The 11,162-nt window shown below is 50.3% G+C and overlaps 1 protein-coding gene across 1 annotated transcript in view; it reads right to left on the reverse strand.

Annotated features, from left to right (window-relative positions):
- FREM2 (FRAS1 related extracellular matrix 2) overlaps nucleotides 1-9,620 on the reverse strand; it is a 215,779-nt gene extending 206,159 nt beyond the window's left edge. The window contains exon 1 of the mRNA XM_065415604.1: nucleotides 4,475-9,620. Coding sequence (XP_065271676.1) covers nucleotides 4,475-9,620 — 5,146 coding nt within the window. The remainder of the gene's footprint in view (nucleotides 1-4,474) is intronic.
- Between the last annotated feature and the right edge of the window lie 1,542 nt (nucleotides 9,621-11,162).

Below are 11,162 nucleotides of genomic sequence, written 5' to 3' on the forward strand. Positions count from 1 at the left end.
CTCTTGCCCTTAATAATCAAAGCTAACCAAATTGGATTGAGTAGGCCCCAAAATAACACTTAGCACTTATATAGCAGTATGCATGTTCAAAACACTGAAAAACAGTAGCTAATTAAAAGCTACATACATTTTATTCTCCTTAATGGAAAAGACTTGGCAGTTCATTAATAGAGTTCCCCTGTTCATAGTCAATTATCTAATCTTAATAAATATCTTCTATGAACAAATTCCAGCCCTAACTTGCAGAGATGAGTGCTGTGCGATTATGCATAAGCAATTTTCTTAGTAAATATTTTTGTCCTCAGTAGAACTAAGAGAGTTTGAAATTACTGGCTAGGGAGGGATTTTTGTTGTCATACATTCTCCACCTTTAAAATCCTTGCAAGCCTAAGGCAAGCTATGTGAAAGTAAATGGAGAAAAGAAAAAATAAATAAATAAAGCATCAGAATGTAATGCTTTGAAGTTGAAACAACTTGAGTAATAGAAAATAGTTTTATTATACATTTTCAAATGTTACTTAGTAGTTGGGCCTGTTTGGGGAACATTTGATCCTTCTACCTTGCTGTCCTTTTTTCTTCTTTATACGACATTAATATTTATAAGCATATGGAGGAAGCGAGAGCAAGAAGCAATCCTGTATGCTTGCAAAATCTTGGAACTTATTACCCTGGGGCTCAACTCTGCTAACTTGTAATTTACCCATGTGACTAATTAATATTTGTATTATTTTAGTGCCTAGGGGCCCCAGACATGGACCAGCACCCCACTGTATCCCAATTAAGTCCACTGACTACTCATGTGAGCAAGATGCTACCTAATGTAAACCTAACAAAAAATATCTAACTTCCATTAGTAACCCAAACCAACCCATATTCTGTATCTGAGCAAAGGAAGACATATTGCAGGGACAAAACCTGAACCGGATCATCAACTGTCAGTGCAAACTCCTCTAGTATGTGGTGTGTCCAATTACTGCTCTGGAATTTTCAATTGGAGTTTGTGGTTTATCTGACATATTTGGGTGATTTTCTTTTCAGTATTTGGTAAAATATTAGCAGCTATGGAAAAAGTGGCCTTCCCAAATAGTAAACAAAATTTACTGTGTGGCTAACATTTTTCCCCACTGGGGCAGTTGCTGCTAAAGCACAGTGGATCTCAACTCAGAGGAGTTCTCTCTTTCTATGAAATTAGTCTGTTCATTAATACAATTATGGAGGCACCATCTTAGGGATGGGAAAACAATGTGGGCAGAAGTGTCTTCCCCCATGCTTGGTTCACCATCCAGTAGCTAAAGCTCTAAGGCTAGGACTCATGGCAATAAAATGGCCCTTTTTGGGGGGAGGGGGGAGAGTAAGGGAGAGGGGTTAGGACCAGAGCCTTCAAACTGCTGCATACCTCCTGTAAGAGGCTGAGCTTTATCAGCACCCAGTGACATTCATGAACGATGAGGGCATTCAGCTCCTCATAGGAGGAGCTCTGTATGTTGCAGGATGGGGCCCTTAAAAAGGGAAAAGATATAAGATACAAAAAGAAATAGACAGATGGCAGTAGGAGACTCATGGAGTCAGTAACAGGAAACTCCCACTGTCAAAATTGACTCTTGACAGTCAAAAAAAAAAAAAAAAAGGTGGGGGGGAGGGGGAGAACTGTACTCACAGTGGTCCCCAAAGATGGGAAAGGTACAACAGGAAGAAAGGCTGTTGCCTTGCATGCTGTGTAATCATTTATACCAGTGAGAGTGAACAGGGTGTAAAAGGCTACCCATTCTGGATCTGGTAATGTTTTCCATGTTTCAGGCCGGTGTAATGGCTACACAAGGTGCAGGGCCTCAGCGAATTGGGCCCAGAATTCTGTACAGGCTCCTCAATCTACAGGACTGAGTAAGCTTCTCTCACTACCTGCTGAAACTTAAACTTTCTAAGTCTAGCCAAGAAGTTGTAGTTCCCAGCACTGATAACCCTCTCCATACACCCAGTCAGAGATATGGTGAAGAGGGGATCTGGGGCAAATGATCTTTCATCCACAGCTTCCACCTCCAGGTTTGCCCTACTAATACTCCTGCAGCTTCCTGTAAGTGGAGCCTTTTTCCCTTTCCCTTTTCCCAGCAGGGCTGATGTCACCCTTCTTCACTTAGGGGGCTGCACTTGCCCTTGACTAGGGCCTTCCAATTTTGCAAGACTGCTGCCCCTAACCAGGAGTTCCTCCCCTGCCTAGAGTTTCCTCCACTGCCCTGCTGTGGGACTGCTCCTTTTCTCCCCAAAACTGCTATCTTCCCCAACCCATACCTCCTGCTCCCCTGTTCTTTACTCCTTCACCTGAAGGCCCCTGCCAGGTTTGCCTCCCTCCTCTTGGAAGCACATGCTTCTCCTTGCTATGACTGTTCTACATGCCTACATGACCTAGTCTGTCCTAGGCTATTTTTTTTTCCTACCACCAGTGGTAGACTACTGCAGACAAGGTGCTGGAGGCCACTGGCATTTTAATAAATATGCTGTATAAACCTGCTCTGAGCAGAGACAGACACAGTGCACTTAAAAACACTGGTGCCTGATTGAAGCCTTAACTACACTAGCACTACCACCATCAGCACTGTTGTTGGAGACAACAGCTGATAGCAACAGTGGAAAAAATTTGGCAGAAAAGCCCAGGTGCAGACACACCGTAGTATGGGTGTATTGCCGGGAAATGTGGAGGGAAGTAACTCCAATAGTTGCAAATGTCTGAATTAGGATTAGGTAATTAATCATTTATATGGCACCAGGATTGTACATGCTGCTGAGTACAGCATGCAGAGTTTCACTGCTTGGCCTCTTACACATCCCATCTCTTCCTCCAACCTGGTCCATTCTTCTGCTATGCAGGATGTAGCAGCCAGAGGGCTGCATATCTGTTAAACAAGGTGGGTGGGCCGACCAAGTGGCAGGCAGTAACAAGCTGTCAATATTCTCACAAATGAGCCTCCTTGCTTATCTGGAATGCTGTACTGTGGTTTGCTCCAAGGAATACACATGACCCAGTCTATTTCAAATGTAAGACAAGGCCCTTAAAAAGGAATATTTCCACTCAGGAGTGCACACTCCCTACTACTCCTCTGTACTTCTCCCTGATACTCACCACTTCAAAAGGTCCTAACACAACATCATTGGGAATGTTTCTTTATACATCAGCTGTGTTGGTTCCCACAGTTTAGGGAGCTTGAATTTCCTGCCATATTGCAATGATTTGGGGCTTTTTTTTTTTTTTTTTAAATTAAGGTTTGCCCATCACTGCAACTCTTGGGATACCTTTGGCATTCAGTCAAAATATATAAGGTTTGTGAGGTCTGTTTGCTGGATTTGCAACTCGAGCAAACAAACTCACTACAACTAAGGCTCCACGAAGCACAATTTCACTTTTACTCAGCCAGCTATTAACTAATAACATAATACTGAAAGCTCCCCAGTGGATAGATAATACACCCTTTCTGACTCAAGGAGGTTATTCCACAGCCTTGTTTTAAGGCTTTATTTCAGTGCATATAACATATGTGGTTTCCATCCTAACTATGCCACCTAGTACAGTTTAAAAAAAACTAAGTAGCAAGCATCAACATAATTTAAAATATTTACATTACCTCTTATTTTACCACAGAGACTTTGTGATTTAAAGTTTGTGCAATTAAGGCAATAAGGTAGTCATGAGATATTTGCTCCCTGGGCTTAGGGATAATTTTAAACTATGTAAAGTGCACCCAGGCAGTACATGACCAGCACCTTAAATATGCTAGGATAGTTACTAATGGAGCAGTCAACTATTATTATTTTCTAAGGAAAACAATTTGAAAAAAAAAAAAGTTATGAGTGTCTAATGTTTTATGGACCAATCCTGTAACCTGTACTCATGTTAAGTAGCTAGACTAAGCCCTTGAGTAACTGATACTCAACATGAATACAGGATGCAGAATTAAACTGGAAAATCTTCAGGGCAAGGACTATCTTATTCTGTTTTTGTCTGCAGTGTTGTTGTAGCCGGGCTGGCCCCTCGATATTAGAGAGACAAGGCAGGTGAGACAATATCTTTTTCTGAGCCAAGGTCTGTTAGTGAAAGAGACAAGCTTTCGAGCTACACAGAGCTCTTCAGCTGTGTAGCTTGAAAGCCTGTCGCTTTCACGAACAGAAGTTGGTCCAACAAAAAAAATATTACCTCACCTACATTGCCTCTCTAATATCGTGGGATATTACCTCACCCACCCTGTCTCTCTCATTCTGTTTGTACAGTACCGAGCACAATTAGTAGCTGTTCTCTGCTGAAGCCTGGACACTACCACAAATATACATTTAAAAAAAAAAAAAAAAAAAAAAAAAAAAAAAGAATCAGGCCCTTAATGCTGTAAACAGGCTCTTTCTGGGATCAATTATTTCAGAATTAAGTATGCTTCATTCTTGCATGCATGTTTCCAGTGCTCTAAAGAGAGAGTACCAGACACGGAAATACCTTGTGTGAACTGAGTGATACTATGGTTGCCTTTTCCCAGGTGGATCAGGAAGCCATGGTGAGGAGCCTCTGTGATCCTGATCTTGAGGGTAACGTGCAAGCTGTCCCTGTCTTCCACTTTGAATACCTTGTTGGTAATCATAAAACCCAAGTGGCCAGTGGTCAAAACACGGAGAGAAGGGGCACCCTTATTTACTACAATTTGGGGTACACTATTGTCCACAGCCATTATCCGAATGTTCATTGTTTGGGGATTCCTTGTTTCAAACACAGTGTCAGGGAAGACATAGAAATCAGTATGTGTCCCATCTGTAACAGTGAAAGAGAAGCTGTCTTCAGCTGACTCTGTGCCATCATGCTTGTAGCTTATAAGATTTTCATTCAGATCTTGTTTGGTAAAGGATGTAACCGGCTTGGTGTTATTGAACATGAGCTGACCATGAACTGGCACTTGGGTGATAATAAATTTAAGCAACATATCAGGGGTGTCTCTGTCTTCCACTGTCAGTTCAAAGGGGGTTATCAGTTTATTTTCACTTTCACACACCAGCAGGTTATGGATTGTGACCACTGGCTTTTTATTATCCACATCACTAATGGAAATTCGGAAAGTGCGAAATACTGGGTTATAACCATCAGTCACTTCAAACTCAAAGCTGTCCATTTTCACCTCATCTTCTGAAGTGTGAATGTAGTAGATTTTATTGCCTGCTAACTGGAGCTGAGTGAAGGTTTTGATGGGCACCCCAGACTGATCTGTACATTCGAGATGGCCACGAACAGGTGCCCGGGTAATACTGAAAACCAAGTTTTCATCTGGGCTATTCAAGTCACTGGTGCTCAGTAAATCAGTGGTAAGTGTAACTTTTCCCCCTTCCTTCAAGGACACCCCTTTGCTGATCACGTCTGGGAAGACAATATCAATGCTACCTATGGTCACATAAAAATATCGGTCAATGAGAGGATTTATCCCATCTGTCACATCAAATTTGATAAGATCCCGAATACCTTCTTGGCCAAAATGCATGTACTGAATTAAGTTTCTGTCCACTTCATCTTGGGTAAAGTTCATTCCCAGTGTGATATTCTCAACCCCACCTGAAAGCTTTATTCTTTGTAAGAGGCCTTGTCCTGGACCATACCTTATAATGTAAGTCAAGGTTTTGTCTTCAGAATCTAGATCAGTAGCCTTCAGTATTCTGTTGTGGATGATTTTAGTCTCCCCTATTTCAATTTCCAGCCCATCATTGATGGTCATTCTGGGTGTCTCATCATCTACAGGAATAACCATGATTAGCACAGTTTTCTCTACAGCATGTTTACCATCTGTGAGTTTCACCTCAAAGCTGTCTTCCTTTGTTTCAGAGTCATCATGTTCGTAGATAATGCTGGAGCTCTCAGTTATCTGAGCCAGGGTGAAGCTCTCCACCAAGACTGTCCCATTGATCAGCTGGTTCACAATGTGGCCATGCGTGGGAAACTTAGTGATAGTGAAGGTCAGTTCATCAGCAGGGATGTCCCCATCTGCTGCATTGAGGATGGGAGTATCGATAACCAGGCTCATGCCTTCCATCACTACAAACTCTCGCATAAAGATTTCAGGCTCTTCGTCATTGGTTGGGATAATGACAATGGGGAAAAAGTGCCTTTCAGAAAAGTTAATGCCATCAGAGCAGCGGAAAGTGAACCTGTCTTCAACAGGCTCCACACCCTTATGGATGCTTTGAACGTAATAAATGTGCCCTTGCCTGACGTCTTTCAAAGTAAAGGCACTTATAGCTGTACCTGCTCTGGATTTTTCAGATCCTAGGGCTGGAGAGATGTTCTCTACATAACCAGAGGTGGGCTGTGCAACTATGGTGCACAGAATATCATCACTAGGTGTATCCACATCTTCAGTCCTTAAGTGGGCATGTGTAATGACCCTTTTGTCACCCTCCACTACCATTAAGTGTTCCCCCACAAAAACCTCAGGGGCTTGACTGTCAACAGGAAGGATTGTCACCAGCACTGAAACTCCACGAACAACATTGCCCCCAATGCTCCACTCTTCAGACAGGTCAGACAAAGTGAGGTTAAAGGTATCTTCTTTGGGCAGCAGCCCTATTTCACCACCCGTGTGAGCATATACCACAGCCCCATCCAGCAGGTCTCTCTGGGAAAACCTCTCTGCAGGCACCCCCTGGACCAGGATGTCCCCATGTTGGGGAGGGTCCTCCACAATGAAAGTCAGCATCAGATCATCTGTATCCTCATCCGTGCCCTGGATGACGTTAGTGGTGATCTCAGCAGCACCATTCTCCAGCACGTCCAAGTAGGAGCCAAGTGTCCCTGGGGGCAGCCGTAAGGTGGGCACCTCATCATCCACAGGGTGCACAGTCACCTTCAGTGTGATGGGCACCACATGGACCCCATCACTCACATCCAGGCTGCAGGCATCACTGTGAGACTCAGTACCACTGTGCACATAGACCACCCTACCATGTTTAATGTCCTCCAAGCCAAAGGCTGCTCCCATGGCCAGGCTATTCCCAGAGAGCTGCAACTGTCCATGCTGGGGAGCCTGGGTCAGGGTGAACTGGAGGTGAGTGGGCTCAGTGTCAGTATCGCTAGCGTCCAGCTCAGCCAGGCCCAGCACATGCCTGGCCCCCTCATGCACAGTAAAGCCGCTGTTGGTGATCTCAGGGGGCTGGTTGTCTATGGGCTGCAGGTAAATGGTGAAGGTGCCTTGGGCAGCATTACCAGCTGCATCCTCCACCCGGTACTGGAACTGGGCCAGGCGGGGAGCCACTCCCAGCTCCTGCTGTGGGGGCCGGTAGGAGATCTTGTGGTGGTTGATCTGGGCCTGGCTGAAGTGCATCATCTCCACTGAGTGGTCATCGGTCAACACCAGGGATCCCAGGCGGGTGCCCTTGGCCCCCCCAGGGTGGTTGGAGTCTGTGTCAGTGGGGGGCTGGGTGATGGTGTAGTGGATCTCCCGGTCCCCAGAGTCCTGATCTGTGTAGCGCAGGTGCTTCCTCCGCAGTGGGGTCACCTGCTGCTCAGCCACCACCAGGCGCAGGCTGCTGCCACCATGAAGCACCGGGGCCAGGCGGTCCACTGGGTGCACCCGGACCATAAAGCTCTGGGGCCCAGAGCGGTTGGGCGGGTCGTTGTCATCCTGGACCCTAAAGACAAACTGGTCCAGCACCACCCCGGGGCCAGGGCTGTGGGGCCCGAAGTGCCTGTAGAAGAGCCGCCCCTCCACAATGTCCTGCTGCAGCCACTCACTCACCAGCCTCTCGTACATTGGTGGGTCCCCAGGCAAGCCCAGCACCCTCCTCCAGGGGGAGCCCCCGTTCTCACCGTCCCAGCCCAGGGACGGCTGGGCCTGACGGAGCAGCAGCTGCCCTGCAGCAGGGCCAGACTCCAGCACGAAGCGCAGTGTAGCATCGTCCGAGTCGATGTCGGTGGCGCTGAGGGCACGGGCAGGGATGGGGGCTATGTCGCCCTCGGCCAAGGACAGCCCCGTGTTGGCGTTGAGCAGGGGTGGCTGGTCATCAGTGGGCACCAGGGTGATGGGGAAGAGAAACTCGACATGGTGCCGGGCGCCACCATCCTCCAGCCGCAGCACCAGGTTGTCACTGAGCGGGGACTCGCTGCCGTCGTGCTGGTAAATGACGCGGCCAGCTGCCAGCTCGGCCACCGTGAAGTGCTTGCGGGCCTGGGGCTCCCCGGCCTGGGGCTCCTCCAGCAGGGCCAGGTGCCCGTGCCGCAGCCCTGCCAGCACGCAGACCCGCACCTGCTCCAGGTCATCCTCGTCGCTGATGAGCAGGCTGGGGCTGGGGCCCGGGCTGGAGAGCGGCCGCGACTGCCCCTCGTAGAGCACCAGGCCTGTGTTGCGGGTCACCACGGGTGCCAGCGTGTTCATGGGCTTCACCACGATCATGAAGGCGAAGGGCTCGGAGGCAGCGCCCTCGGGATCCAGCACCTCCAGCTCCAGCTCGAAGAGCCGCTCCCTGGCCGAGTCCTCTGCAGGCGGCTGGTAGGCGACCCTCAGCTCCCACACGTCCCGCTGGCTGAAGTAGGCGATGGGCAGGCTGCGGTCGTCGGTGCTGACCACATGGCCCTGGCCTGGCCCAAAGGGGGAGGTGATGTTGAAGAGCAGCAGGTCCGGGGCGGACTCGGCGTCCTCGGCCGCCAGCATGTCCGGGGTGAGGGCGGTGAGCACGAACTGGTCCACCTCCATCATCAGCATGGCCAAGAAGCTGGGCCGGGGCGGAGTGTTCTCGGCGCCGGCCCGGATCCGCACCAGCACCTGGAAATGCTCCCGCTTCAGCAACGCGCCGGCGCCCGCCGCCTCCCGCAGCTCCACCACCAGGGGCAGCGAATCTCGGTTCGGGGAGCGGCCGGCCGCCGAGTGCCGGTAGCGCAGCCCCAGCCGCAGGAACTCCTCGCACTCCCACCAGACCGAGGGCGACGGGGCGCCGGCCGCCGACGGATGCCACGGGGCAGCCGGCTGACCGAGGAGCTCCCCGTAGCGGGGCAGCCCGCCCAGCCCCGGCAGGGCGCCCACCCTGCAGCGCTGGCTGCCCGGCTGGAAGGCGAACTCCAGGCTGCGGCCGTCCAACGCGTTGCTGGTGCCCAGCAGGCTCTCCACGGTGAGGGGCAGGTTGCGGGTGACGATCTCCAGCTGGGCGAAGAGCACCTCCACCTCCAGCGCCAGGGGCAGCACCACGGCGCGGCTGGGCGAGTCGTAGCGCAGCTGCAGGCGGACCCGGTCCCGGGACGGGCTGCGGGAGCCCAGGTGCCAGTACGTCACCTCCCCGGGGGCGAAGTCGCAAGGGAAGCGCTGCGGGATCAGGCGGCCCGGGCGCAGCCACATGGGGTCGTCGTCCAAGACGCGCAGGTGGCAGCGGTCCCCCGGCTGCACCTGCAGCACCAGGTCGCTCAGCGGGTCCAGCCAGACAGAGCGGCCGAAGGGGACGCGCAGCCCTCGGTTGGCCACCACGATGGAGGCGTCTTCCTGGGGTCCCAGGGCCGAGGGATAGGAGAACGCGGGGCTGCCCGGCGGGGGCGGCTGCTGCGCCCAGACCCCGCCGCCCCTGCCAGCCAGCAGCAGCAGCAGCGCGGGCAGCAGAGTCCGTGCGGCGGGGCTGCCCTGCATGGTCTCCGTCCGCTGAGCACAAGCCAAGCGAGTCCCGTCTCAGCACGCGCAGGGCCCCCGCTGCGCAGCCAAGCCCCCGTCCCCTGCCTCCAGCCGCTTCGCCTCCGCCTGGCAGCCCCCGGGCCCGAGCCGCTGCACCACGCTCCGCAGCCTGGCGAGTAGGCTGCGTTATAAACTCGCCCCCTAGCCCGCCGCGAACAGGGGAACGCTGCGAAACCTCGCCCTACCCCCCTCCCAATTTACCCCACGCTGTCCAATAAGCTCTCAAGGGAGCGCTGTCGGCGGCGGGGAATGGCCAGCAAAGCTTGCCAATCATCCAAGTGGAGACAGCACAGAAACACCCCTCCTTGCAACAGGTTGCTTAGAGGGAAGCCGCGGGTAAAGCAGCGGAGCCTCTCCCCCCCACCCCAGGGAGGGTTAGCAACAAAGGGGAGCTGGGGGGAGCCGGTAGGCTGCTTTCCCCGTGCCATTGGCAGCAGGGGAAACAGAGTCCTGCAAGCGCAGGGACGGCGTGAAGCAGGGGAGGGTGCAAAATCTCTGGGAAAGGCCAGCAGCCAGATCCTAGGGTGTTAACAGAGCCTGCCCGAGCATCCCTCTCTGCAAAGGGGGAGTCTCGCCCCTGCCCGAAGGGGAGGGGGCTGGGCTGTAACACACCCCGCCCCGCGAAACCTTATGCCCAAATAAATTCGTTAATCTCTAAATTGCCACAAGGACCACTCGTTGTTTTTACTGCCTTTAAATTCATCCTTAACTAGGCGTCATTCTCCCTCCCAGTGAATGAAACTGCTCCAGGCAGGCTAGTGCAGCTTCTACAAAATAGCGCCTAGAGCAGAGGAAACAATGTTAGGAATTGCTCAGGGGAACTATGAGTTAATAAATGCAAGAATTAAGGGGGGTGGGGTACTTTCTTTTCTTTCCACGGCTAAAAGAGGGAGACGAGTTGTCTATAATTGGCAAGAAAGACAAATTAATAGGGGGAGAGGGGGAGGGAGGACGGTGAAGGTGGAAAACCGGAGGAGGTTAAGGAAAAAAGTGCTCCAAGGCGCTGAGAAAGCAGGCACAGTGCAGAGCTGTCATTTGAGAGATATATGACTCTGTTTTTGTTGCAATAATTAGAGTGCAAACTGTGTTAGAAATCTGCTTGTCAGCATCACATTTCTTTGCCCCAGAAGGAAAACTGATAAATATCTGTAGGGAAAAACACATTAAGTTATATCCAGTTTCACTCTTTGGAGTTGAGTTCTTTTAGCGGTGGAAGAATAAAAGTTTAAAGCTCTTTCTGCCCCTTGTGTTTGTAAGTTTAGGTTTAAAAAAAATAGAAACTACAAGGAGTAGAAACATGTAAAGGAATTAGTTTCCTTTTGGATTTTAATAAGGGAACATGGCCTTTCATTCATCAAGTTTGTCATCTCAACTTCTATCTCTGATGAAAATGGAAATGTAATCTGTAAAAACAGCTCTGGAACAGTGTTATAGGCAATTCGAAACAAAAAGGATGCCGGGAAATAAGTCTTAGAAAACAGATTATTTTATCTTAAAAAC

This window comes from Emys orbicularis, chromosome 1, assembly GCF_028017835.1.
Source record: "Emys orbicularis isolate rEmyOrb1 chromosome 1, rEmyOrb1.hap1, whole genome shotgun sequence".
Classification (NCBI taxonomy): Eukaryota; Metazoa; Chordata; order Testudines; family Emydidae; genus Emys; species Emys orbicularis.